At 51.3% G+C, this 27,827-nt stretch overlaps 10 protein-coding genes across 10 annotated transcripts; 1 reads left to right on the forward strand and 9 right to left on the reverse strand.

Moving 5' to 3' along the window:
• Positions 1-257: 257 nt before the first annotated feature.
• On the reverse strand, positions 258-1,364 carry N0V89_009223 (uncharacterized protein; the record flags this gene model as incomplete). Its single annotated transcript, XM_056217976.1, has 1 exon — positions 258-1,364. The coding sequence occupies one exon, from the start codon at positions 1,362-1,364 to the stop codon at positions 258-260; it is 1,107 nt and encodes a 368-aa protein (XP_056067241.1).
• A 735-nt stretch (positions 1,365-2,099) lies between these two features.
• On the reverse strand, positions 2,100-3,119 carry TIF6 (Eukaryotic translation initiation factor 6; the record flags this gene model as incomplete). The annotated part of the gene is made up of 5 exons (XM_056217977.1): positions 2,100-2,221; positions 2,274-2,698; positions 2,746-2,832; positions 2,928-2,999; positions 3,085-3,119. 5 exons carry the CDS (start codon positions 3,117-3,119, stop codon positions 2,100-2,102), a joined length of 741 nt encoding a protein of 246 aa, XP_056067242.1.
• Positions 3,120-3,967: 848 nt separating this feature from the next.
• Positions 3,968-4,539, reverse strand: N0V89_009225 (uncharacterized protein; the record flags this gene model as incomplete). The annotated part of the gene is made up of 2 exons (XM_056217978.1): positions 3,968-4,206; positions 4,515-4,539. The coding sequence occupies 2 exons, from the start codon at positions 4,537-4,539 to the stop codon at positions 3,968-3,970; spliced, it is 264 nt and encodes an 87-aa protein (XP_056067243.1).
• Positions 4,540-6,613: 2,074 nt separating this feature from the next.
• Positions 6,614-8,865, reverse strand: N0V89_009226 (uncharacterized protein; the record flags this gene model as incomplete). The annotated part of the gene is made up of 2 exons (XM_056217979.1): positions 6,614-7,233; positions 8,220-8,865. 2 exons carry the CDS (start codon positions 8,863-8,865, stop codon positions 6,614-6,616), a joined length of 1,266 nt encoding a protein of 421 aa, XP_056067244.1.
• Positions 8,866-9,770: 905 nt separating this feature from the next.
• On the forward strand, positions 9,771-11,074 carry RCE1 (CAAX prenyl protease; the record flags this gene model as incomplete). The annotated part of the gene is made up of 3 exons (XM_056217980.1): positions 9,771-9,846; positions 10,316-10,509; positions 10,559-11,074. The coding sequence occupies 3 exons, from the start codon at positions 9,771-9,773 to the stop codon at positions 11,072-11,074; spliced, it is 786 nt and encodes a 261-aa protein (XP_056067245.1).
• Positions 11,075-12,024: 950 nt separating this feature from the next.
• TRM9 (tRNA methyltransferase, has a role in tRNA modification) lies at positions 12,025-12,890 on the reverse strand (the record flags this gene model as incomplete). The annotated part of the gene is made up of 3 exons (XM_056217981.1): positions 12,025-12,568; positions 12,618-12,742; positions 12,792-12,890. The coding sequence occupies 3 exons, from the start codon at positions 12,888-12,890 to the stop codon at positions 12,025-12,027; spliced, it is 768 nt and encodes a 255-aa protein (XP_056067246.1).
• Positions 12,891-13,148: 258 nt separating this feature from the next.
• N0V89_009229 (uncharacterized protein) lies at positions 13,149-14,432 on the reverse strand (the record flags this gene model as incomplete). Its single annotated transcript, XM_056217982.1, has 1 exon — positions 13,149-14,432. One exon carries the CDS (start codon positions 14,430-14,432, stop codon positions 13,149-13,151), a length of 1,284 nt encoding a protein of 427 aa, XP_056067247.1.
• A 3,204-nt stretch (positions 14,433-17,636) lies between these two features.
• Positions 17,637-18,542, reverse strand: USP48 (Ubiquitin carboxyl-terminal hydrolase 48; the record flags this gene model as incomplete). Its single annotated transcript, XM_056217983.1, has 2 exons — positions 17,637-18,463; positions 18,536-18,542. 2 exons carry the CDS (start codon positions 18,540-18,542, stop codon positions 17,637-17,639), a joined length of 834 nt encoding a protein of 277 aa, XP_056067248.1.
• A 1,578-nt stretch (positions 18,543-20,120) lies between these two features.
• Positions 20,121-21,368, reverse strand: N0V89_009231 (uncharacterized protein; the record flags this gene model as incomplete). Its single annotated transcript, XM_056217984.1, has 1 exon — positions 20,121-21,368. The coding sequence occupies one exon, from the start codon at positions 21,366-21,368 to the stop codon at positions 20,121-20,123; it is 1,248 nt and encodes a 415-aa protein (XP_056067249.1).
• Positions 21,369-23,089: 1,721 nt separating this feature from the next.
• N0V89_009232 (uncharacterized protein) lies at positions 23,090-23,884 on the reverse strand (the record flags this gene model as incomplete). The annotated part of the gene is made up of 1 exon (XM_056217985.1): positions 23,090-23,884. One exon carries the CDS (start codon positions 23,882-23,884, stop codon positions 23,090-23,092), a length of 795 nt encoding a protein of 264 aa, XP_056067250.1.
• Positions 23,885-27,827: the final 3,943 nt, after the last annotated feature.

The raw sequence follows: 27,827 nt of genomic DNA on the forward strand, positions 1-27,827 counted from the left end.
CGCACCGCCCTGAAATCCCCCTCGCCCCTCCCTTCGGCGTACTCCCCACCCTCTCAAACAGCCTCTGCGCCGCAGGCGTCAATCCCCGCATGCCTGCCCCCACCCCCAGGCGTCATCCCCGCCCTCATCGCGGGCGTCGGCGCCGACAAAAACCGCGGCGTCTTCGCCTCCCCTTGAAGATGCCTAGACCCTGTCCGAAACTGCTCGTTCCGCAGGGCTGGCTGCGTTCTCAGGCCGCCGCGAAGACGCTATCTTGTCTACCATCTTGTGGTGCAGTTTCTCGCGCGCAGTAGACTCGTGCATGGTGAACGGTGTAGCAGCGCTGCTGCCTTTTGCGCCGAAGCGCTCGAGGAGGTCTGTGGGCGCTTCTTCTTCGTCGGAGTCGTCGGACGGGGATGTGCGTCGACGAAGGCGTAGCCGTTTACGCGCGGGGTCTCGTTGCCTGTGTAGCCGCCTTCGCTGGCGGTGAGGCGCGGGCGGCCTGCGATGGCGTCGCGGACGGAGGACAGCGTGGGGCTGGGCGGGCGTTTGGGCTCGGTGTCTTCAGTGGGGAGGCGTGTGTTGTGGTGGAGGACGCGCTTTGGTGGTGCGAGGGAGGCGTCTTCGGCGCGCTGGGCGCGGGTGGGTGCCCAGGGTTCTATGCCGTCGGGCCCGAACATGAGAGTGTTGAAGGCGGTGTGTTTGTGGGAGTTTGGAGCTGCGGGGCGGTCGATGTCGAGGTCCTGGCTTGGGCGGAGGATAAGATCGGTGGAAGGCTTGCGCGCTTCGAGCACCTTCTGCTGCGCGAGGCGCTGTTTGGAGGCGTACTTGTTGCCGTCGTGGATCCAGGCGTTCTTCTCGAAGCGCTTTTTGTTCGCGCGGTCGAGGATCTGGTTGAAGCTTTCTTGGTCTTCGGATGTGTACTTTGCTTGGAAGGCTCCCAGACCCATGTCCAGGTCTACATTGTCCAGTTTTCCAAGGCCCTCTTCATCCTCTTCTTTTTCTTCATCACCAGCTTGCGTCCGCGGCGTGTCTGTACCCCATACACTTGGTGTTCGTCCTGCATCCGCACCCTTGCTCTCGAACCTCGTTGCCCTCGCTCTTCTACCAGGAACGGGCGTCATGACATCCGTCAGCCTTTTTCCTGCTTCTCTTATCCATCCTTTGTCTTTACTGTCCAGTGCGCTCAAGTATTCGCGCTGGGCATCCATCTCGGCCAGTCCGGGAAAGTAGTCGCGGCGAATGATATGGGAAATGGCGGATGTGTATGTGTCTTCGTCAAGAACAACAGAAGGCCTCTTTATTCGTTTCGGTGCTGGGGGAGGTGGCATGAGAGCGGTAGACGCGTCTCGCTTGGCGAGCGCTTTGGACTGTGGTTGTGACATGGTGGGCGTGCGGCGGAGTCGTTGTTTTGGGTTGGACGCCTATTCCAGGCTCAAGTTGTTGAGCGGTAACAGGTTGACAGATCCATAAGAAAGCCAGCAGCTGTGGAAGAAGCTGGTTTAGAAGGACTGTCTTCTCTATCGGTTTTGAGAATGTGTGCTGTGAAGGCGCAAAGGCTCCAGGAAGTTTGGCGTCAGTGTGCCAAGCCACGGCGATCGCTTTCACCGCCTTCAGCCCTACGGACCTACATGGCGGGGTGCACGCCGCGGTCCCACAGCATACGGGAGCCTCTCGCGTAAGCATGAACGTCAACCATATAATGTTAAATCACAACCTTGGACATGTTTATCAGGCGGGTTGGGCCACGTGAATGTTCCTACATTCGACTTACCAACGCTTCTTCATCTTAACATGAGAGGGCATTCATTCTGCTTTCGCATACATAGCTATCGAAAGCCAGTGACTGCAGGCATTCAGGTGCTGAAATGGCATGTCATAATCTCAAAAGTTGTTAGATGCGATCACGAACCACTGCAATCTCTAAGCGCACAAGTGCTGGCGGTATGGTATCAATGCATTCTTTACACCAAAAGTACGTCAAGACATAGCAAGCCTCATTCGCATGCGTGTTCCCCCAGACGCCCTGTTCCGTGCCTCACTACATACCGCGAACTTCTGAAAGCGGAGTGAGGACTTTGTACCAAGTAGCCAAGCTCTTTGCCAACCAAAGAAATGATTTAGTAGAAAGACTCCACCATCGCATCCTTGTGTGTGGTGTTGATCGCGCTGGGACCGTTGCCTTCTCCTAACCTGAAAACAGATTCGACAACTGAAAGCTCCGTCGCAGTAGTATCAAGCCCTGACCAAAGTTAGTACCCCGTTATCGTGATTTTCTTTGATGATAGACTCACCCGTCACAGCCATCCAGTCATTGACCACCATACCCGCGCCCACTACCGCACTACCGCGGTTCACACTGCCGGCCACAAGAGGCACCTGCAACAAACTACTCAGCTCATCTTGGTCCTGAATGCTCGTCTTCGGGTGCACAATGCCGCCCTGGTTGCTCAACGCCATGTAACTGCCCGTCAGCACATTGTCCGCGATCGTCTGCCTGAACACCTCCACGCCCAGCACATCTGCTATTATCTCCTCGGTCTCGCGCTCAATATCCGGATGTACGAGTGCGACATGGTCGTTGCAGCATATTACGTTGCCAAGGGCAGAGAGTCGCTCTTCTATTCGCTGGATTTTGACTTCGTCGGGGATCGAGTTGCGGAGATGTTGGAGTTCTTGATCGGTGGTAGTGGTGGGAACGAGGAGACCTTTCTTGTTGCTAAGGATATTTAGCTAACATTTGAAAAGGGTCGCGTGCGAACGCACCCTGCGGTCAATCGACCGACTATCCTTGTGCCTGCTATCGTAGCATGGCAGATGGGTATGACGTCTTGGAGTTCGGCTTCGAAGACACTGTCGCGTGTATGTTAGTAATCAATCGTTGCCTAGAGTATGCCTTTGCGACCAGCTACAGGCAAGGTCTGGCTAGTGGAGACGCTCCAACGCACCTGTAGAAGTTCTCTGAAGCTCCGACTGCGACAATCGCATACGCATTTGTAAGTGTGGAAAATACGCCAACCCTACGCATAATTATTAGCGCAAGCTCTACCTGCCAGCTGCTCCCTTGTGTTTGCAGTCCTCCAAACTCCAGCGGGGCAAACTTACTCGTTGGAATTCTCGAATTGAGCGCGAACCGCCATATTGTTCAGATTCCGGTTTAGTAGCTGTGAATATGTGGTAGAAGGGTGGTATGAGAAGCAAAAGTATAGAAGCAGGTGTGTTGTCGCGGTAGAAGCTTGAGAGCTCGATGTGCGCAAAATGTCGTGTGAAGGCTTGCTTTTCAAATGACTTTCGGGAGGGGCGTCCGGCCGCCCCTCACATCCGCAAGCGGCTAGCGCGTATGAATCATTCTGAGCGCGCTGTGCCTGCGCCACGTAGACTTCGGTGACTCTTTCTGTGGGATGGATGACTCCAGACTTTACCGCTTGGACACAGTCGTGGACTGTACAACCCAAGGTTGGCTGAACGTGGTTCCCATAATTGTTTCGGATCGTTGGGATCAGGTGTACAACAATGACGGGGAGCAATGCAAAAGCTGACGAGCAATGTGCGCGCTGTACGGTACAAAGGTCAATCTCTGAGCTACAACATGAAACTATAGTCCAGCTTGCCTCATCAGCCCTCTGCTTTATAGAAGCACCAGGTGAGCACCGAATGCTGTCTTTTCAAGTGTCGCGACAAGAGAATCAGGACTGGATATTGAGTCTGCATACACAAGACAGACTGTTTCGAATACTTGATTGGTGACTGCTAGTATGGGCTGACGAGCTACACTATCCAAGCAAGACGCCCTACTCTCTCGTCGGCATTCATAATTCGGTACCCATGCATCCATAATATGCGTCGCTACGCACAAACGTGCCATGCCTCTCACGCTTCTCCCCTGAGTCTTGACCAGTGCTCAAGGCACATAGAAGACTCGACTATCTGTCCTAGCATTAGTACCACGCAGATAATATGTAAAAGGGACTTCTTACCGTTCAGGGCCTCACTTTTCGTCCTCGCCCTCCTGGCCATCCTGCTGCTCCTCTTCCGCCTGCTGCTCCTCTTCGGCGTCCTGCAAAGCTTCGTACTCAGCCTCGGCTTCGGCTTCGGCCTGCTCTTGTGCCTCTGCCTCTGCCTCCTCCCCAGCCTCGTGCTCCGTCTGCTCCTCGTACATCTCGTCGCAAATCTCCTGGAAGTTGTCGTCGAAGTGACCCATCTTAACTTCTGAGATTGAGTTCTTGACTATTCAGTGTCAGTACTGCTTAGAAGGCGATAGGCAACCACGAACCTTTCTAACTCGAGTAATCAAGTCGTAGAGTATGCGGACTGGTCGACTCGCGCTTTCGATACGAAAGGTCTGGTTTTCGTCGGGAGGCACAACATTGAAAGTTGAACGTCTTTATATACAGAGGTGGAAACAGCGCTAGTGGAATACCGTGCTCTGTGCTCTTTCCCAGAATATCACTTGCGCCTTGTCCCTCGCCCTGAACAGATTCAACCTTTTCTAGCGTTTATGGATAACACAGCGAACACCGTGCAAAAAGCATTACCCTGCAGCTTCTTGGGATCACCCATTTCTTGACCTAGCAGCTTGCCGCGTCCCAGCACGAGAATCAATCCGTCTCAACTCCAGACATATCCTCTGGAAGTTGCTACTGCATCAACGGACATTATAAAGCATTCGAACGTACTATACGTCTACTGCTTTTCCAAAATATCTTTCCTTTCACCTAGGTTAATCCAACATTCTCTTAGATAGAGCGCTTCTCAAAGAGTCGTGTACAAGTCCTTCATCTTGCACTTCCTACGTCAAACAACTTGGCCCGCAAACGCAGAAAGCACGCTACCGACTAAAGTGAAAGGTGAACGTAGACATAACCCGGCAGTTCTCGCACAAACGCCCACTCACAAAGTGACAGAAATTATCCGCGTAGTCTATATATATCATCATCGTCAAGCTAATCCTCGTACGATACCTAGTCTGATAATTGGCGGGTTGGTTACCTACGTGTATTATACCTGAACTTTAGGTGATCCTGCCCGACTCATTGGCGGTTCGATCCCGCGGGCGGACAGGAGCCTACTGTTCTTTTTGCTTTTCTTTTCTTTCTTGGGAGAGAGGTGAGGTGGTGAGATGGCGGGTTACCATAGGTATGATATGTTTATGGTTGTGTGTGTTTATGCTAACTTTTACCTCTACGTTCACTTTTATGGTGAGGGTTGCATTGGAGGTGAATAGCGCGATCTGGACGAGACCGGAATGCATCGCCTGGAGATCTGAGGATGCGCACAAAGCGCGACGAGTGGCGAGACGACCTTCCTGGGCTGGGCGATATAGCGCTTGACTATGGGGTTCTGATGAACTACTGCATCATATCTTCGAGATAGTAAGCCATGCGCGTCTTCCAAACTGGTGAACTGCATCCCATCTTTAGACATCAAGCCATGCGTCTTTCAGCCCCTTCACCTACTTCACATCCCACTCCAGCTCAACGCCCAAGGACCGCATCCCTCCTGCACACTCCCAGACTCCCAAACTCCCCATCCCACTCACCCCTCCCGTTCCAAAGCAAAGTCCTCACTCTCTCCACACTGTATCTTCACCTCGACGAAAACAACAGTACAAGTGGCGCCCAAGTCCTCAGAACCGCATACCACATCCGTCATTCTACCTATGGTACGGAACCTACACGCCCGCAAGCCCTCCTCAACCAGCCGACCAAACCCACAGCCGCCGACCTTCCGCCGACCTTCTACAACATAGCATCGGCCAGGCCACTAGATAAAAGAAGGGAGGGAGGGACGCCTTGAAAGCGTTAACCACGACGTCATTAACCATATACTAAAGTAGTGAGGCACTCATCGCCTTGTTTGTACCTTAATCACCGCCTTGTACCTACTGACTCGCGCTCCGATCTTCCAACCCAGGACACCCCGTCCATCTTCGCCCTACGGTACGCCCTCGCCAACGGCCCTACTTCCTCGTAGCCCCATCAATGCTCTAGTGGACGTTGCACGAACCGGACCGAGTCAGGTTATCAGGCTGGCATGCTCCGACGGTAGATGAAATGGAAAGCAATCGTGGTTTATTCGCGCTTTTCTTTCATCAGATGCGCTTACTATCTACAATTACAATTGGTATCGTTAAATCCCATCCGTCTCAACTCCCATCATTTAAGTATCAAACATTAAATCTCCAATGTGATCTTGGCCCTCCCACCTTGGCCCTCTCCTCCCCTCCACAAATAACAAACCACCTCTTGTAAAGCGGCTACCATAGATCGCTTGCATAGCGTCCAATCTCGAGCCAAAAAAGTAAGAAACGCCCGCTGGGTATGCAATGCCGCCGAGACGCTAGAACGCAATAAGCCACTGGTGAGTGTCTAGATGAACAGAACAGAAAGGATGGTGAGTGGGTAGGTGCTATTGTACATGAGCTACGCAGTACTCGAGAGGCCAGGATAGCGTCATGTCGAGTAGGGCCGTAGTAGATACATATGTACCCTTGTAGGAAAACGTAATTAAGACAAAACATAAATAGCGTAACATAGTCATGAAAAGGCATTATGTTCAAAGTCGTGTAGACGTGTGAAGCTTACACAAAGGCAAGCTGATATGAGAAATGGCGTAGGAGCCCAACACCCTTATTTCAGGACTTGGACATCCTAGAAGCGAGAATGGCGAGCGCTATTATCACGCCGATGAGAAGCGTGCCGACGCCGGACATGACGCGGTTGAGGTTGCGCCACCAATTGGCCTTCTGGAACGATTTGTCGACGACGGGGCCGAATTGGTTATCGAAGCGTTGCTCAAGGTCCAATTCGCTTGCGGTGGCGCCTTGGACCGTTTTGGGGTCTGGGGGCAGGGGTAAGAAAGACGCGATCATCCAGGCGAGGGGGAAGATGAAGCCCAGGGAGAAAAAGACGATCTGTCTGTTCTGACGGCTGAACAGTGCGGCTCCAAAGTTCTCGTCGAAAGAGGGGGCTTTCCACGCGCTGAGTTGAGCTTGGCTTCGATGGTCTGGTCGCAGGCGCGGAGTGAACTGCTCCAAGACGTGCCGTCGGGGACCTCCGACCACGTAGACGTCTTGCTCGACTGGGCCTTCGGACATGGACGCAGTCTCCGCCCCCGACACGCGCTGGTGCGCTCGCCTTCGCGGATTGTATATGCTGAATGGGAGATTCCCCTCGGATGGGGTATCGGTCCTTCCGCTCTGCGATGTTGGTAACCGTACACTGGCATCGGTTTCCGAGACAGATTCTGGTGCACCTATTGACGTGCGATCACCGCGCCTGTAGTACACTCTGTTCTCTGATTAGCTCCAATAAAAGATCAGTCATATGCTGTTCATACCTGGCCCATGTCGGGATTGTGTTGGCGATAAATGTTGACAGATCGGATTGCGACGAGCTTGGCCGTGAAGAAGTTGTCGACCGCGAATCGCTATCCCATCTCCGTATGAACGATGTCTTCATCCTCAGCGGAGGCGACTGCAGAGGCGAGATGGTGTCATGACGCTCTCCGAAGTGGGAGTCGGAATCGGAATGGCGATCGTCATTCGAGGGACCGGTTACGGGGGGAGAATAGTGGTAGGGGTACCGCGACCGACGATTCCGTATGGTCCGAGGAAACATTGTCCGACGAGGAGACACTGCTAACAGTCTGTCTTCTGCGCGGAATGACCGCTCTGCCCGATGCCGGATAATCATCATGCGATTGCGATTGCGACCGTGCGCTAAAGGAGCGTGAAGCTCGCTCGATTGACCGAGAGCCGCGCTCAGATTCCGATGCGATTGTTGAAAGCTGCGAGCTCCACTGGTGCACCTGAGTCCGCGGTGGGTTCATTCGTGACGTGATGGTCGGAAGGTATTCTTGAGACGAGGCCCATAAGCTGGAAGCAGAAGGCGCGCGTATAATTGGGTAGTTGACCTGTACTCCGGATGCGACGGTTGCTGTTTGTGCTTCATGAATAGTTGGTACAGGTTGTGAGGCGGAACGTGGGCGTTCACTGTTGTAAGAATAGTCTGTATAGGCAAAAGAGTGTGTAGAGGCCTTTGATGTCGGCCGCTGTGCTGCTGCAGTAGTACTAGTCGAAGCCTGCTTCTGATGGTTGGATCCAGATGATCGTGTGTGTTTGTGAAGATTCCCAGGGAGAGTGGTGACGCTGACAATGGATGAGACTCTGTTGCGATTTGCGTGGTTTTCCACCAATGATTCCGCGCTGTCGGTCGAGGCAAGCGATGCTGCAGATGCACGTTCTGTTAATGCGTGGCTGTCGTTCGGCGCTTCGGCTTCGGAACTGGACGAAGTTGAAGGAGGGACAGCCCGGATGGTCGACCTGAGCGGCGAAGAGGGAACTTCCTGAAGTACCTCGAATTCCTTTTCGTTTTTAAATGAGTTAAATGAGAAGTCAGGCGTCGGCGACGACCGGGCTGTGCTGCCTTGGGAGAAACGACTGGACAACGGCGAGAAAGAAGAGGCCACAATAGTGTCCGCGTCTGACGTGTTAGTGGACGTCGAGTGTCTGACGTTCTTAGAGTCCAATGGCTTGGGCACCAGGGTCTGGCCTGTGTGCTGGGTTGCTTCAATCTTTGCGACCGTGTCTGAAACGCGAGACCCCCTGCGTTCGAACGCATACCCTGGCTTCTTACGAGGCGGTAATATCTGAGAGGACTGGCTGGGAAATGGGTTCTTCGAGTAGACATCTGATCCTTGGTCTTCGACTATCCGGATGGTGGGCCCGGCATACTGGTTGGTCTGCGAATTAGAACGTTCGTGCAGAGGTCTGCGGATGGGCGAGACGGTCCTCGATGACGGTGGTGAGAACTTTGGAGCGCGCGCAAGTGGAGACGAAACGGCATTGTCTGAGGCAGAGTTGCGCCGGCTGGCCGAGGCCGACATGCTTCGATGGTTGGTGGTAATGCGGCCTGGGGAATCCAAATATGCGAAGGCGAGGCTGATTTTTCAAATGTCGAAGTGAGACAGCTCATTAAGACGCGTAGGAGATGCGATAAAACGAGGAAATAAGGAATGGGGAAAAACGAGAGCTGCAAAGAGCGACAAGAAGCTATACAGACATGTCAAAAATCGAAAAGAGTGACGATTGAGGGCCGTGATGGCATTAAAGGTTTGGGAAATTCAGAAGGCAAGGCCACGGAGTGGGCAGCGCCTGCTGAAATCTTAACAGGAGGGCGCGGGCTTGTAGGTGCTGCAGGTGCAGCTCGCTTCTGTACGTGCCTTGATCCAATAATGCCAGCGCACGTCGTCCACGGCAGAGCACGGATGTAGACGCGACTCTCGTCGGCCTGGCGATGCCGTAGATATGATAATGGCCGTCTTAGGATCTGCCTTCCTGCTTGCGGAGACCGTGGTCTGAACACCGTTTGGCTGGTGATTTGACCCAGGACTCCCCTCACCCCCAGCTATGCGCCCCTTATCGAAATCGATAAAGTCGTCGCGACGCGTTCGTGGGCGTTGCAATCAAACGAGAGGACCACTGACGTCCCACGCACTGGTCGTCGCGCGGCCTGGTCGACGGTTTTGGCGCACGATGCAGGGGGCCGTTGCTCGTGGTTCGCCGCTCCGGGGGCCGGGATCAGCGATGGAGAGAGGCGGTGGAACGGACGGAACGGAAAATAATGTATCCTGTGGTGTTTGCTGTGTTTGCAGGCGGGCGGCTATCGATGTCGTATTGGACCGGGAGTTCGAACAATAGCAAGAACCGCGGGGGTCGTCGCTTCCTTAAAGAACACTGCGATGGTTCCTTAACAGCTCCGTCCCCAGCGCTTTGTTCACCCATCCTCGAGATGCCGCCGCCGCCCAGCTCCTGGAAAGACGGTTTCAGCGCTCTGGGGATGATGTACGAGAAGCACCTCAAAGGCGGTGAGTAGCCATCCATTGGCCTGCGCGCGCCCGTCTCCTGCTCCACCACCCGATTTAGACGCCCGCGCGATGCACACTCGCTCCACCACCTCCGCTAGAACCTCAGATTCTGTTTGAACCGCTCGAGCATGTCTGACGTGTGGCCAGCTCCCAAGCCTCCTGCCGTTTCTCCCACCGCGGCGGCCCTCTTGTCTGTGCGTCCCGCCCACCATGTCTATACCCGTCCGCCTATCGTGCGCCTTGCATTCAGGGAAACTGCACACGACTGACGACTAGTTGCAGGTCTTCTTCACCGTCGTCTACGTGTTGCCCTTCTACCTGTCCTCTGCTACGCGCCCGTCTCCCCAGCTGACGCGCGATGCGCCCTCTTCCATACGCGCGAGGGTGAGAGCTGTTACCTCGTCGAGTATTCTTAGTGTGTGCTTGACTGTCCTCGTGCTGCACCAAACTGGCCATCTTTCCTTTGCAGATATCTTCCGGCTGCTCGGTGTGTGGCCTGTCTCGCCAGTCGATTCCGCAAAGACCATCTTGCTCGTGGCCATACTTTTTGCCGGGCCACTTTTTGAACATGGCATTGTAGATGGGGCATGGAAAGACTGGGTGAGGGGCAGAGACGTCTACCAAACCCTCAGTAGCTGGATTGGATACAGAAACTATGTTGTGGTGCGTCAATTGCTCCTCCAAGATCAATGCGGTATACTGAACAGCGTAGGGTCCCGTCAGCGAAGAAATCATCTGGCGCGCATTGATCATCCCACTTCACGTCCTTGCAGGCTTCTCCGCGAAGAAGATCATCTTCCTGAGTCCGCTCTACTTCGGCATCGCACACGTTCACCATCTCTACGAGTTCCGCTTGACCCATCCCCAAACCCCGCTGTTCCTCGCCGTACTCCGCTCGCTCTTCCAGTTCACCTACACATCACTGTTTGGCTTCTTCGCCGCCTTTGTCTTCATACGCACGGGCAATGTATATTCGGTTATACTCGCCCATAGCTTTTGCAACTGGATGGGCCTGCCGCGGTTCTACGGCAGGGTGGGTGTGCAAGCCGGTGAGCCAATCGGACCACCAGGCAAAAGCGACGAACAACCTGAAGGCGAACATGCACACGGGCCTGCATGGACTCTAGCGTACTATATGCTCCTTGTTGCCGGCGCTGTGGGGTTCTACTGGCAGCTTTTTCCGCTGACGGAGAGCTCGCACGCTTTGCCCGGTGCTCCAAAGAGATAGACATAACGTAGTCATTGCTACCGATAATTTTCCATTTCCGGACCGACCTCACCATGCATTGCTGTTCATCTTAACAATTCCTTCAGCCTAACGCCGAACAAAAACTATCACAAGGAACCTTCCCAAGTTACTATTTACCACTGCCCCGCCGCCTGTGTATTCTCCACTTGTGACACAGCACCATCGCCAACGCACACACCATGACTCTTACTGGCGCCGAGCAGCACTTCGAAACGGTAATCTTGCGCTATAGAAATATGAACGAGCACGTCGAGTTGAAAGACTAGCACGACCGCATGCGCGAAACAGCGGCTATTACTATGATTGACTCTGCGCTGGGGAATCTCTGGATGGTTTGGCTTTTAGGAACGCGAATGGAGGAAATAACGTCGTCTTGAGGTAGCGGGGTGGGGGAAGGTACACCTCTGAGTGAAAGTCAAGGGAAGTGCAGAAGGATGTCCAAGTCTACTCATTGGGGGGCGAAATGCATGCTACAATTTGTGTATGTGGTAGATTGATGGAAGGGTAGAGTAGTGTGTTGGTAAGTAAAAGAACTGTCGTTGTGGGCTCATTGACAAGCGAATGGAATCAACAGTATGCTTTAGTACATGAAGGTGGATAGAGCTTACAGTACATAGGGGAAGCAAAGCTGCTCTGGCCTTCCTTTTTCGTTTGATGCTTTTTGGTACCTGGCCTGGAGCTCCCTCTACCGACGCCAGTTAACAGTGTTATAAGAGAGAGGTTGCCCAGAATTTGATGTAGAAATGGAGATCTCCTTGTGAAGACCACTTAATCCCCTGGGCGCCACAATATGTTAGCCAGATCGTGACAATCGTAGCCCAGCTAGACGTTCGAAGTAGACTCTTTGTAAAAGACACATCAACATCAACAATGGCTTGATCATGATTGTTGTTGTTTTGTACTTTCAGCTCCCAGACTCAGTGCGAGCCCTAGGACTTCCGCTGAACAATCGCCCACCAGTTGTCCTTGTCATAACCTGCCTCGACCGTATCCCCACCCGCCTCTTCGATAATCTCCTCCAGCTCGCCTTTCCGATACAAGTGATAATACCGCAGGAACGTCTTGTCCTGAGGCTGTTCAGGCGGCTGCTCGCCCTCCTTGGGTGCTTCTTGAGATTCCTGTCCCTTCTTCTTCTTCGCTTCCTTCTCTTTTTTCGCCCGCATCACCCACGGCACCATGACGTCCTGCTCGTTTCCCTCATCCCACCCTCTCCTACTATCCTTTTGCTCCAGCGCCCACACGTAGATCAAGGCTCGCCCGCCACTCCCTGGCTCACTCGCTGAAGGCGGCCGCAAAAGCTCTAGAATGGCTTTCACAGCTTCTATTCGCCGTTCTGGGGTGGATATGTGATGAATGACTGCTATTGAAATGGCGAAGTCCAGACTGTGCCTTGGATGTGGGAGATTCATGATGTCTGCTACTATACTGGCATGGGGCTGATGCTGTTTTGCGATTTTTACAAGATTGGTTGACCTTGCCGTATGTCAGTAGCGATATGGCAGAGTTGGCTAGGGCAATGTACCGATCCGACGCCACCATAAAAACTCGAGGGTTCACAGCAAGGTACTTGCCATTGCCGCAGCCGACGTCTGCGCCTACAGCTCCGTCCGGTAATTCTTTGAGGAATTTCTCGATTATCGGCCATGGCTGGTGAATATTAGTCATGTGCGCGAGGGGTGGAACGGATGACGCACACCTTGTAGCGGGTGGCTGAAAAATGTGAGGCTATCTGTTCGTAGACGGTGTGCACATGCTCTTCCTCGTAGGCAGCGCCTTGAGGCTCTGCATCAGCCATTTTGAATGCGATGGTAAGGCATATACGTGCGAGGTAGAAGGCGAAAGAGGTTGATGACGGGCCAATTGGCGTGGGTGCCAAGACGCTAAGTGGAGACTGGGTGAACTTCGAAGGCGTGGGAATAGGACTTTGACTCCTTGCTGCAACTCATTGAAATTATACGAGCTACTAATACTACAATATAGAATTGACATGAAGGGCGAACAACAACAGGAAAAGTGATCGAACGAATGCGCCAGCCTTGTCAACTTGCGCCCCTCAAAGAAGCTCCTTTAGCATGCGTTTCATGGGTCGTTCGACGGCCGGCGCGTGTTCATCCATGATATACGTGAGCGTGTACACTTCAAATTGTTCGCTCTCGGTTCTGCGGTTTCCCTGAGGATTGGCGGTGAATTGCTGGCGACTGATAGGTTCCACCCAGTCGTCGTCGCTGATATTATAGTACGGTCTATCGCCTGGGTTGCGTACACTGACGATGTAATGTCCAGCATCTAGTGACTCGCCGGAGTGCGATACAACAGTCGACAGTTGATACGTCAACGGCGCCTTTGCGCTATCACTCTCTTGGTACTGCCCGAGGTCCAGATGCTCGTCAATCGCCAGCGTGTCAAACCTCTTATTGCCGTACTGAGCACCGTCCTCTCCGATGAGAATCCTGATCTTGAGTACCCTTGGCGCCTTCCTTAAGACTTTACGGCGGGATTGTGGTGGGCCGTCATGTCCCTTATACTTAGTGCGCCGCAGTCTATGGCAACTGGGAGTCTCACAATGGTACTCTTTCAGCTGTTCGACTGCGAAGGCATGGTGAATTGCCCCCGCAAGGCTATTGGGCATATCAGGTGGGAAGGGGATGATGAGACCTGTTGTAGGTTCGACCGTCCTCATCCGCTCGACGCCGCATTCGTAGCATGTGTCAAATGGTACAATCTCGACTCCAAAGATGGCATCGAATTCCCTCTTCCACTCGCTGTCCCCGGCGGCGAGGCCATGCTCATCACTGAACAAAAAGAATTCGTAAAAGTTGTTTGCATCATCCTGGAAGGCTTCTAGGAAGAGTGAAGTATCCCACGCAGCAGTCTTGATACCGACAAGATAGTCATTCGTTTCTCCGATTGGCTGTGCTGGAGGGAGCGGTCCCCAGTAATCTTCAACCAGGCCTTTAATGTTACACTTTAGGCAGTTCTCTGCGCAGGTTCCATCGCGAGTGTGCGTCCGGATCCAATTCAAGAAAATGGGCGTGTGCATAAAATCCTGCAGTACTGCATTGATGTAGCAGTGAGAAAAAGGATTCTCTATGCCCCGAGGATTGCGATTTGGGCGTTGACGAGGACTTCCATCCAAATTCCGGGGTAGCCAATCTTTGTTCATATTGCTGGCGAACTCGTCGCGCTCTGCTTGAATAGCGGTACGTCCGGATCCATCTAGAGCAAATCGAAAACCTGCGCTACGTAGAGCTCGACGTGTGGTATGCGCTCGTGCTATCAACCCTGGCCTATTTGTGGGTCGATTTGCAGGTCCAGCCTTGCTTCTCTTCGGGGCCATAGTGGGAGATGTCTTTCGATCGGTGTTTTATGCGAAGCAGTGTGTACCGTATCCAGAGTCCTTGAAACGATATAAAAGTAGAAAGAAGTTTTAGTTTGGGTACGATGGGTTGTGGACGATCTCAAACTCGGCCGGACTGCCTATAACCACCGTCTGTCAAGGTGAATGAGGAGACGGCTCTACATCGTTAAAGATTATTCTCTCCAAACAAAGCATTGTTCAGGAGTGCACTGACACAAAGCGACAATAGACAAACAAGGTGCTTGCATTGTGAAGTGACTTCTCAGATAAATTTAGATCAGAACACAGAACACAGAAGACAATAAGAACGATCTATTCAAGGCGTTCTGCTTCACTCTCGTTCTCTTTTGCCGCTTTGTGTAGTATTGTTGGCGAGGCTTCCACGATTCACTCACTGGCCTATGACGCAATGGGCTCACATCGATCTCGTCGATATTATGTTATCTAAAATGCAATCACTTACGTTCTAATGTACATTCCTACGCGTGACGGGACACCCTGCGTAATAGGACACTTTTTCATCCAGACCTAGTATCTGCTCTAACGTCCCCCACTGCGAGGCGAGACACACTGCGTAGCGAGACGCTTTCCCTCCCGGACCTTCGCAATGCTCACTCCGCACTTGTACAGAAAATAGCTTTCGTTACATTACTATGCTACTTGGTAGGTTCTAGAGTGTGTAGATACGACGCAGGCAAACTAAGCGCAAAACCGTAAGTTAGTTCTGCATTTGCAGGTAGCAGTACCTATAACCTAGCTTACTTGAGCTTTATAGTTTACTAGGCGTAGTAAAGTACAGTCTAGGCTCACAGGGATAATTAGCTCAACTTAACCTCTACTATAGAGTATATAATGCACTTGAAGACTTTATATTCCAGTATGACTTACTCCTCTATTTGAATCCAAAAAAAAGAGAGTTGGTGGCGACTAGTATATAGTAAAGTAACGAGAAAGAATGTAATTATAGAATAAGCGAATGTTGATACTACATATTCCGTTCTCTATTATGCACACATGCCAAGGAGTTCCATACAAATGCTCCTTAGATTGTGTTCATGCACCTCAGAACCCTATTGCAGCCCGATGCATAACAATCATAGCTGTAGACGTCGCATTCTTGGCAAGGCGGATATTCATCTTGACACTCCTGTGAAGTCTCACACGGATAACTGGTACAGTCTTCTCTTTTTTCCAGTGGCGATGACTCCTTCTTGGACATTGCAACACTCGGGTTGCGAGGGGGGACGTCTTCAGGGACCGCCCACAGTTGTTCCTCCGCAGTGACTGCGCGACCATCAACACCGGCCCAGAGCTCGCGCGCTTCAGATGGAAAGCGCTTGGTATATTCAGCGATGTGGTCTGGAGAGAGCTGGACATGGTCGACAACGGCGTCTCGCGCGTCGTTGAGCCTACGGAGCACGCCGTCACGGCCTAGCATTCGAATGCCCTCACCGGCTTGGAGCGACCCGATGGTTTCGGCGTACGACTAGATGCAATGGTCAGTATTGATCGGAAACTCTATATGGAGATTAAAAGGACGCACGGGTTCGGCCTTGACTGTTGCTACCAACAGAAGTGTCGCGCCGACAGATGCGAAAGACGAGAATCTCATACCGAAATCAGGGTACGGCTATGAAGCAGATGATTGATGAGATGAGATGCTAACTGGGATTGAATGGCCAATTTTCTGCTCCAAATCATGCAGACTTTATACTTCGGGTCAGTACCTCTTAGTAACCACGCAGACTATGGCATCGCGATCGATTGCTATGTTCACTCACAGTGAATCAGCCTTAGGCCTCACTATGGCCTATTTACGCCCGACTTCTCCTCTTCCTCGCGACTTTGTTGCAACGATGCGGGCTATGGCATTGAGATCGACGGCCAGGTCACGCGCAGTGAGTCAGCACTATGACATAACTACGCCCGACTTCCCCTCTTCTTTGCGATTTCATTGCAATCATCTTCTCGTCCATCAGAAACCTTTCCAACCACCAAAATCCTTCCTGAGACTTTGCTCGTAACCCCTTTAGCCGTCGCCCGTAGCTGACGTCTGTCAGATGTCGATCACGTATCATCTAAAACCGAGAACAACATTGGAATAAGCACTTGAAGAAACGCCGGGACTGTTGCAAATATCATCTTCCACTGCTTTACACGCACCACTGGATCACGACGCTATGGAGCACGGCAAAGGAGCACCCCAAGCTCCGGATCAACATGACTCTAAGCCTTCGGATATAGAGGCCAATGATCCAACGACCTCACTACGCGAAGTATTGTCATCCTTGAAAAAGCCCGCAGATAACAAATACGTCCGGAACCTCGGTTCAGACGGGGTATTCAGAATCCTGACATATCTGCCATCGCCACCAGACGAGCCCACTCCTATCGCCGTCTACGATGGCGTACCTCTATCCCCGCCCCAAATCAAAGCGTACCTTGATAGACAACCCTGGAGTCGAAAAACAGAAGATCTTTTCCGAGGCGTGGACGGAAGAACCGTTCCGCAAGGGTAAGCAACAAAATCCTGTTGTACAGGTTCTGACTGAACGTTACGCTGACATTGGCTGTTTGGCTCTTCAGGCAGTGGTTTCAGCCACCTTTAGGCGTCTTGCCGGACGTGGGAAGCAAGGATCAACGCGAAGAGGAGAGAAGACGGTTCCATGAAGAGGTACGTTTGCTGAAGGAGAAGATCGCGAAAGGGGAAGTAAGCGAGGAGGAGGTGGGACCGGCATGTGGAAGTGTACAAAGCGACTTCGACTTGAATCTGCGTGCAGTAGATATCGTCGATCGCTAGTCCTTGCAGGCTTTTTCCCGAGCTATGAGAATGATATACAGATGTTACAGCTTTGTGCCAGACCTCTCTGTCATCACGCCCCTCGTATGTCTCGAATGGGTATTATAGCATTTTCGATATTACTATTATAGGTGAAGAAGCTCTGGGACTTATGGATCTATGCTCCTGTGCGATATCACGATGAATCACGATCTCATTCCAAGTATTGAAGTGATACATCCGAATCATGAATCAATAAATCTATCAACGTGTCGTGCTCAGCTCTAAAGTATTATACAATATTGATAAACTGATTAAATAACAAAGCACTGCGTATATTCACATAAAAAAACATGAATGAAACGATCGTTTCGCCCTGCCACTTGAGATTGTCTTCAACAAGCTCAAACTACAGGCTTCTTACCGCGGTCAATTTTGAGATCGGTCGCAACCATTTTATTTGTCGATTCAAGGTGCTGCTCAAGAGGGGCTTCATCCCGGATGTACGTCAAGATATATGCCTGAAATCTAGCGCTTTGGCCACCCCGAAGGAGATGCGGATTGGATGTAAACTGCGCACCGGAGATTGATTCCACCCTGGTGTCGTTGATATTATAGAGGGGATTTGGGCCTTGACTGCGTACATTGGCAATATAATGTCCGGCGTCCGCACTATTCCCTCGGTGTGGAATGACAGCCGAAAGCCTGTACCTCAAAGGGACGACTGTGCACTCCTGATACTGCGTCAGGTCCAAAATCTCCCCAATTGTGAGTGCATGCATGATCTTTCTGACGTACTGGGCGTTCACGTCGTAAGCGAAAATATTTAGTGTCACCCTTAGTATCCTCGGCGCAGCCCTCACTGCCCAACGGCGTTCTTTGAATCTATTGGCTCCTTTACAGGTCTTCGAGCGGCATTGGTACTCTGCATCTGTGTCGTTCTCGATAAAGTTCTGAAATGCTTCGTCTACGGTGTTGTCGTTGGGTCGGACATTGATTGTAAGACCTGTCGCGGCTTCCACTGCGGCCTCATTTACGATAGCACACACTCGGCATGTATCGAAGGGTACGGTAAGTATCCGGAAGAGTGCTTCAAACTGGGTTATCCACTCGAAGTTGACGTTTCCATGGATCTCGAAGAGTTTACGGAGAAGCCACTCCACGAAGGCCGATGCATCCGCTTGTGCATAAGGCTGGAATTCTTGTTCAACAAAAGCGGCTCTCTTGAGGTCTAACAAATGACGCGAATCACTCGAAATCGGAATTTGCGGATCAGTCGGACCCCAGTAATCCTCGACCAAACCCTTCATGCTGCACTTTACACAAGGTCCTTGGATTGTCTCGTTTTCGCCTTGATCATTGATGAAAGTTTGTAGCGTGGGGCAATCATTCGTTCGGGTATGTGTGCGAATCCATTGGAGGAACTGAGGCATTTGCATGAAAGCTTGGAGACTCGCATTCATATAACAGTGATTGCCAGGATTCACGATGCCGCGAGGTCTAAGGTTGGGACGCTTTAAAGCCTTGGATTTGTCCCGAGTGTTCGTCCTGGAAAGGAGACGATCAGGTAACCAGTCTTTGGCCATCGTACTGGAAGTCTGGTCATACTGAACTTGCACTTCAGTGCGCCCAGCACCATTGTTGGCGGGGAACAAGGTATGACTGCCTGCGCTGCGTAAAACTCGTCCGGTACGGGCCGCACGACGAGTACCCTCCCTCCTCTTATCGGCCTCGGTCAATGCAGCCCTCGTCCTTCTACCTCTCTTTGCAGCTACTACTGGTGGAGCTTGGACTGTTGGGTTTTGACCTCCTGGGTTTTGGGCTCCTGGGTTTTGGGCTCCTGGGTTTTGGGCTGGTGGGTTTGGGGCTGGTGGATTCACAGGGTTCCGATTCGCGCGCTTTCTCGATGTTTTCTTCACTCGAGCCATTGCGACAAATTCTTAGTGCAAAGGAATCGTAGGGACCTTAGTGAATGTATAAAGATGCTTTGTATGAAGATGAAATGTAAAGTAGTTGGATGTGTTCAAGAAGAGAGTCGTACAATGTAAGATTTCTGTGGTAGAGAAAACATCCAGCCATCCTCACATTGCTTTATAAGTACAAGAAATATTGAGAATGGATAGAAGTTCGCACCGAAGCAACAAAGGATGATGGATAGTAGAAGAATAGAAAAACGCATTGTTCGGACTGTCAATGGATTGCGAACTATGTTTGGATTTGATCAAAGGAAGCCATTCGAATGGCTTGTTCATGGCGTTGTGCCTTCATTCTTCTTTGTCGCCTTGTGTCGAGCCATCCGAGAGCCTCGATGAATTCGTGTTCCTAGGTGTAAATTTGATAATGCATGATGCGACGGGGCTTTACCTATCTCGTGACTGTCCTAGCTGCACGTATTTTTATTACAAGCTCAATGGTGGCAAACTTACATGGCTTTTGAACAATCATGACCATGTCACGTTGATGGAAATCTCGAAGTGGCACTTGCATATGCTCGTGTTGAGCAAGACATGCTATTCTGGTGTTTACTACGCTGCATCTTGCCTCTAATGGCTACAAGTGGAGAGGGAGCGGTATGCTATCTATACCAGTAATGCCGCTACGGTATCTTAAATCACGCTGGAGCACTTCTGGTCTGTAAACGACTTCCGTGTAGCATAACACTGGATCACTTGATTCTCCGGACATTCATGCTTATGAAGTTATAGACGATTGTCTTTTTCTACTGAATCATTGATCTATTTCTAATTGTCAAACAATTAATACAGTAGCTAAGCATTACGATCGAGAGACCACTCGATACATGTTGAAATGGTAGCAAATTGCTCGTGTTAACCGACAATTCACCTTATCTTCTCCCTTCTCCCCCTGTGGCTAGCTCCACCTCCGTGTTATACAAATGTCGTCTCTAGGTTCCTCAACTCGCGACTTCTCTCTATGTTCTCTATGTCCTGTATTTTCTCGTCTCTAATGTACGTCAAAATGTACACCTGATATCGGTTTACCCTCAGAGGTTGATTTTGAGGGTTGCTCAGAAATTCCCTCCGGTTAATAACAACCCTCGAGGTGTTCTCGATATTCCAATAGCGATCCGTACAACCGCGGTGGCTGCGGATGCTGACCACATCCTGGCCGATAGCAATGTTTGGCCCGTTGTGCGAGATTACACTCGACAATGTATAGCGCAGAGACACCGAGTCGAAGGCCTGGTATTGAGTAAGATCCAGACGCTCGTCTACTTTAGGCCCTTGGAGGAGATTCCCGTTGTTGTCGACGATCTTCTGTTCGTCGTTGTCGTATATTTTCAGCTTGATTATGAGCGCTCTGGGCGCTGCCTTTGTTTCTAGTCGCCTGAGTTTGTTCCGGTCCTGGTTTCTGCATTGTGCAGATCCGCATGGAGAGTTCACCGGATCCCGTGCGAATATTCTAAAGATTGCCTCCCTTATGGTCCTTGTGGATGGATTCTGAATGGGAATTTCTAACATCATTTGGGGTTGCAAAACGGGCCTGACTCGAGCGTCATTTTTACAGGTTTGGCACGTCTCGTAAGCTTGGTAGATCATAGTGAACAGAGATTCCCAGTCTTCGTGCCATCTGTCGTTCTCAGCGTCATCCATTTCTCCAACAATCCATCGATAGAATTCAATGGGATCTTCCTGATTGTAAGCGAAGAACAGGTTGGTATCCCACGCGGCTAGTTGAATGTTGAACAGAACTTGACTACTACCTGAGATAGGAATGTGAAGAGGTGTAGCACCCCAATAACCTTGTATGAAAAGTTTCATGAGGCATTTCAAACAATATCGCATCCTTGTACAATCTGGCGTTGTGAGGTGCCCGCTGATCCACTGGAGGAAGATTGGCACATGCATGAGAGCCTGAAACACAGCATTTTGGTAGGAGACGAATTGGTTCATCCCACGGGGTCCCAGATGCGGTGCTACACGAAGTGCTTGACCTTGCAGTTGGGTTAGCCAGTCGTCGGTCATGAGTCTAACCCTTCTATCGTGCTCGATCTGATCACTATGGCGCAAGGGCTTTCTGGGGTCGAAGAATTCAAACTCCTGTCCTAGTTCCTCTAAATCCCTCTGTGTTTGACGTGTAGTGTATCGCTTGCGGGTAGGAAGATGTCGAGCCATTGCTGCGATACTCTGGTATAACACGCTGTGACACCTGTATCGATGACTTTTAGGGTAAACCGATTTGATGCAAGGTATGACGAAAAAATGTTCGTAAATTTGTAAGATAGAAGTTGTAGATTTGGTTTGCGAAGTTTAGACCCAGCCGTCCTCACGTGGCTGATCATAAATGCGAAGGATTCCGAAATCCAGCAGAGGACGATGCTGGTTAGACAAAGAATAGTCACCGCGTAAGAGTGCGTGGTCCTTCATGAATCCATCAAAGAAAGTGCACCGGGCGGACTATGGGGACATCCTGGTCACTGTTGTCAAATTTAGGCATTGTCAAAGAAACAGGCAAGACTAGCTTTCCACAAGCCACACATGGCGTCGTCCTGACATTGCCATACGGCCGTTTCCTCCTTTCTCAACTAGCCTGCGAAAACATACCAATAAAGGGTTGTCACGTTCTGCTCGCTCTTTTTGAAGGGCAATGGATCGGTGCGTGTGTATCTCATTGTCTCGATTCCGATCTTCGATTGGCGCATAATCGCATGTAGGACACGATGCACCATCCAAGTCCACAGGCATGCGCAATTGGCTTGTGTTATTTCCACAACGATAGAGATAGCATCGCTGGTTGTATTCAAATTGCTGTCTTGTATTGTCTATACCACAATCCTGCACGCTATGCCATAATTCCACCAAATCCAAAGCCATCTCAACACCAGCCCTCTCCACATACCACCTTCACATCCCAAATAGAATTCCCTTCTCCCGCTATGCAACACAACCGTCAAAACTAACCCCAAACGCTCGTCCCGTCCTTGAAATCCTCCTTCCCCTATCTTAATTCTCCTCACTCAAGACCTCCACCCCTCAAAACCCCTCCCATCCCACCACCCCTCAAAACTCACTCCCCTCCCGCGCCCCTCCTCCATCCACCGCCTATACGCCCTACTCTCCCCTCCCACTCCCTCGCCCCCGATACGGATTCGGATCCCCAAATACCCCTGCCACTGCCTCCCCACAATCCACAGATACTCTTCCACAATTTCGCGGTATGATTCCGACCTCACTACTTCCTCCGGCTCGGAGACAGGTCTGGCACCGGTGCTGGATATATATTGATTATTGGATGCGTGTGAACTCATGTGCGGAAGAAGTAACGCGAGAGGTTTTGATTTCTATCGCCAAAAGAGGAAGGGAAGGCTGTGGGTAGCTTGTGCGTGCGAGTGTAAAGGGGTGGGCGTGGGTGCGCTGGTCTGGTCGCATTGTCAACGACTGGACCTAGATTTGGAGACGGAGGACGTACGTGTGAATTGTTCTGTAGTACTGTATCTACTGCGTCCTCTAGGTTACGTCTGAATTCAAAGGTACAGTCTAGATTGCGATACGTGAAACGAGAGGTTGCTGTTGACTTGCGCTGAAATCTAGATGCTGAGGGCGTAGAGACACAGATCAACTAGTTTAGCAAGTGGCAAGAGAAGCAATGTGCGCGTGACAAACCGAGGAGTGGTTTATTCTTAGCAGACGGCATTTTGAGGTTATTCTTTGACGTGTGCGTGGCGCTTTGGTAAGCTTTGTGTTGCGGGATAAGGAGGCGTGACGTGAAAGAAGGACAAAGGTGAACGTGGAACACTGACGATTTCATTGATAGGGATAAAGCACTAGACCATGCCCAGAACATAGAATCCAGCAGACAATGACGCTTGTGGGCTGTGAGCGGCCCCCAGTCTCAATCAGCTTGGGGCGGGCTGCCATCTAAAATGCGGAAACCTTGTGTAGTTTTGGAATGCCACCCAGTCCCAGTCGTGAGGTGAGTCCCAATCTTCGACTGAATCATACGGGTTTGGGATGCAATCGGGATCGTTCCCGTGTACACGATTCCATTCATTTCCGACAATGGCACGGAGCTCTGCTACGAAGTCGACGACACTAGGAACCCCGGGCGTGGAGTGCCTCCTGGCAGGGCTGTTACTGTCTGGAGTATAGCGAGCAGGCTCATACTCAGTTGTATTATCGCTTGATGGATCCTCCTCGGCACGGTCGTCATTCGCTAATGCTGGCGTTGACCCGCGCCGTCTTTGAGCATAATCAGCGCTCAACGCAATCTGTGTTAGGCCCGTGAGATAGCTAGGAAGCCCAGATCGATGAGACTCCGGTGGTGAGTCATTGGAAATCGAATCTCGTGGCATGGCAGATGATGCACTAGCTTCCGTCTGGATTACCCTTTCCTGATCGCGCTGGCCGTGCTGAGGCAACAGCGTTGTATCTGTCACTCCGTTGTTGCCGAGGATGGGAGAATCGCCAGGAGTGTACTGATGGTTGTCTATGTCGCTGTAATCCTCATCATATCCAATATCTTCCTCAGCGTCTTCGTCCCAGGTCTCTTCTGAAGGTGTAAGTACGCCCTCATCGTCCGTTTCGCCTTGCTCACCACTTGTTGTCGCATCGTGACCTTCAGCAGCCTGTCCTGCAGCCTCGTACATTTCCCCAAATATTTCGCTCAGATCGTAGTCTTCCAGGTTCTGCATCTCGATAAGCTGGCCGCGATGTGTTGTGCGCCCAGCGCACTCGCAGCCGTAACGCAGCGGCAAGTGCCGGTGATATCAATACACGGACGGGGTGCTTCTTGAGTTTGATAGGCGAGAACTGCGTGGTATGATCTGTATTTGATTTTGTCTGAGGGTTCGACTTGTCGGTGAGTCAGCTCGATTGATGTCTACGCAGCGTATGCGAGAGCGTTGCTGGTAGGTTCCGCGCTTAGGGTCAGTGAATATATAATCGAGCAAGACATACCTGAGACTTTCTGCCCACAAACTAGCCTGATACACCGCGTCTCCAAGATCTCCACAAGGCCGTGAGAAAACTAGACCTCCTTCGAAACGAGCGTCAAGAACAGGTGCCAAGATAGTATCAAATATGTTGTGTTAAACGAGTGGGTGCGGTAAAGGTTGTTGTGCCAAAAAAGGTGTGCGAAGAGGTAGTCAGTGGCTCAGCTGAGACAAACAACAAGCCGAGCTTTTATTCCAGGCAAGCATGGAAGAAGCCCGTCGCGGTGAGGTGAAGACTGTTGTAGCAGTCGCATGCGTAAAAGTGGAAGGAGTTATCCATCAGCAACATCGACATCCAAGATGGAGGTTGTGATAGCGGCCATGAAAGAGTGTAATCTTGCTCATCATCGTGGGAAGACACGCGAAAAGTCACAGTGCGGAAACATGTGACTGTGATTTTCAGGATGACGAGTAAAACATGGACATGATAGAGCAAAGGGGATCAATCCGCCTTCTTGGGACATAAAGACATGAAGAGTACTTATTTTGCAGAAATGAAAATGCTGAGATAACGGTGACGCGCATAATGAACGATGCATAATCGGGTGACTCAATCTTTCGTTCAAAGTGAAGCATGACTGGGAAATCCAACATCACCTCCCTCCATGACGCGACAACCGGGTTCGCTACTGACGTTAAAGTGACTGCGCTATTACTAGAACTCGCGGACAGATGCCGAAGCTCGAAGTCGATCGTGCGATATCAGATTTCGCACCGATCTGTCGATCTTTCGTTATAGGCCTCATGTTGCATGTCTAGTGGTAAAACAGTGGGATCTGTGGCGAAGGTAGATCTCCAATCTATTCTGTTACTTACGGCGGTTGGTGCGATACTTGTTGTATAGTCCTGTGTAGGTGTATTCTTAGAGTGCTAGCATGCTCAAGAAAGCTGTCTGAGTCTGACGTAGGTTATAGTCATGAGTCATGTTCGAGCGCTTTGAAGCGATACTGCCACCATCGCTTACATAGTTGCTTGTTCGTTCTTATCTTACAGCTGCGGAACATGGCTTTCCTTCAGCTTCTTCTGGGCAGCGGAGCGCATGCCATGTGTTTGCGGACACTCGCCGCATTGTCAATGTGCATTGCCTCCCCTACAGCTTGAGCATCGGTGCGGGCCTCAGGAGCCCACTTGCACCTCACATAATTGCTTGATATGATCAACAGTGCTTGTTTGGCACCCGAGAGCGTACGCTGAAGATATGTGCAGCAGGCGGTTTACGGCGACACGAAATGCCAATCTTTCGGTCGAGCGCAGATCACGAGGCTCGGGGTAAAGGAAGTCTCGATAATGATCGTCTCGCAGAGATTCTCCAGGAAAGCTGCTATAGTACCACGTCTTGGTTTGTCCTGGGCGTGCGTTCACTACTACTGATGTTAGATCACTTTGTCGAAATCTCCGCGTGTCCGTCAGAATGTCTGGGGAAACGGTCGTATAATCGACAATAACAGCGAGCGCACTAGATTCCTACCAACGCCCAATTCAGCCCAACTTACAGACCCCTTACCTTCCTAAGCTGCCAAGCCACTCCGAAGCTCTTGCCACGCACTCTTGATGAAGACTTCAAACTCGCCAAGGGCGCACAATCATACCTGATATCGGTACTCGAGAGGGAGGATCTGGATGCCCCGGACTTGGCGAGACCCTGGGGAAGTCAAAGCTTTTCAGATCCGCGCGCGCAGGTGTTTGATGGTTGTAGGGACTACGTGGTCAGTGGTGCCAAGCGCCATCAGACAGCAGCTGCCACGGCAATGCTTCACAGTCCTTGGCGGAGCGCTTTCTATCAGGCTGCATGCTCTTGCCGCTTAGAAACGCCAAATGATTAACTGCAGGCATGGAAGCTTCCGTGAGGCTTCCAGATCATCAAACCTCTTACAACGGTGCAACTACCGACAGCGATTGAACTTGGCAGGGTACATGACGATGAAACATAACAAGATCGGCGCTCCGATCATCGAAAGTGTACAGCGAAGCCTCTAGAAGGAACCACACACAACGAAGAGCAGGCCTTCATACAGTCGAAGTGAAGGGCGCATTAGAAACGTGTTACGACTCGGTATAGCCGTACTCAGTGTGACAAGCATACGCGTGCCACCACCTTTGCTGTGCTGTGGATGCCTTCAAGGTAACCTCAGTATCAGGCAACGCGATCCGCATTGATTCTATCAAGCCCAAGGGTCCACGAAGTGCTGCCGTATCTTGGCTTTCCTCACAAGAGTCTCAGTAGAGCAGGAAGCACAATGGTAGGCTTGGCTTCAAGTGATCGAGGGATCGTCAAGCTTCCCCAGACGTTCATGTTACGCCGGGTTGACTTCTTTGTGCTGTGCTGCTGCCGTGATGCTATTGCTCCAAGGGCAGATGATCCAGACGCCAATGGTGTCGCAAAGTATGCCGAGCCTTGCGGAAGACAACTGTTGCGGCGAGGACACAGTCAATGGTACGCAGATGTATTCCTGGAACTATAACCGCGAGGATTGTGTGGTATAATCTTGTCAGTCTCGTCTCCCATACTATGCTTGCCCATAGCATGAAGCATATAAGAATTGATTTTCTTGTCGATCGTAATGGTATTATGCCGTGGATGGTTGTTTACTTGGTCGCTCGTTCAAACCTATTTGAGAGCAGATAATGGCGACTTGGAAGCTTCTTTTCTCGCCCAGCCATGACCATCATGACCATCATGGAGTCTTGATGTGAATTGGCAGTGGCTTGGCGCATTAGTGGGTCGAAGATAATGTGCTCCCTTGTAGATCACGTCGGCGCGATGCATTCGAACGTGAGTAACCTGCTGAAACCGTGATAGCGAAGTCGTAACGCATACAAGAACAGGAAGAATCGAACAGGCTTCTTTCGGGTTTCAGCCTACACCTTGCTGCAAGACGGACCGTGTGGTGAGTGTACACGAGTCGCTTATCTGCGTTGCAGCCAAGCTCAGAGCAACGGGATGGACCAGTGTTGTCCAATTAGGAAGAGGTAAAACCTCTCAGGAAGAACACCCTCGCATATCAATTTCTTGGAAGCGCTATCGGATGCTGATGCCATTCCGTGTTCGTGAAGAGTAGATGTCGCACAGGCATCACCTGGTATTCTTCGTCGGCCGCGGGCGCTGCTTGTGGCTGAAGCTCGCGCATGCAGGGCATTTTACGCTAGGCCTACCTCAAGGAAGTCGCGATGCTCGCACCTCGACGTGCAGCAATGTTCTGCGCCGAAGTCAATATCGCAACTGGCTGCTACTGAGAGATCAAATCAGGATACAGAGGTCAAGCCAGGGTCGGCGGCGCTCGAGTCGACATGACCTTTGCTATGTAGGTCTCGGCGGTGTCTTGCGTGCCACCACCGGTCATGCACGTAAGGGTATCGCAGAGGCAATGGACCGGACGAGTCGCGATAGGACATTTTGACTACCAAGCCCACGGCCAAGCCCTGGCGGCTCTATCTGTTTGATGTGCGAGGAGTCGGCGTTCTAGCGCGTTAGCTCGTGAACCGATGTGCCCCTGTCGGGCATGAAATCCTCATCGAAGTCCAAATGGTAAAATGCCCCAAGACGGCCAAGCGACATGGATACAAGAACGAGGCTGCACTCCAGCGACGGTGTTGTCCATGTTCATATATCGAGACGGGATTTCTCGGGCGGTCATCGCACAGC

The sequence above is a fragment of the Didymosphaeria variabile genome, assembly GCF_027946475.1.
Source record: "Didymosphaeria variabile strain IMI 356815 chromosome Unknown scaffold_7, whole genome shotgun sequence".
Lineage (NCBI taxonomy): Eukaryota > Fungi > Ascomycota > Dothideomycetes > Pleosporales > Didymosphaeriaceae > Didymosphaeria > Didymosphaeria variabile.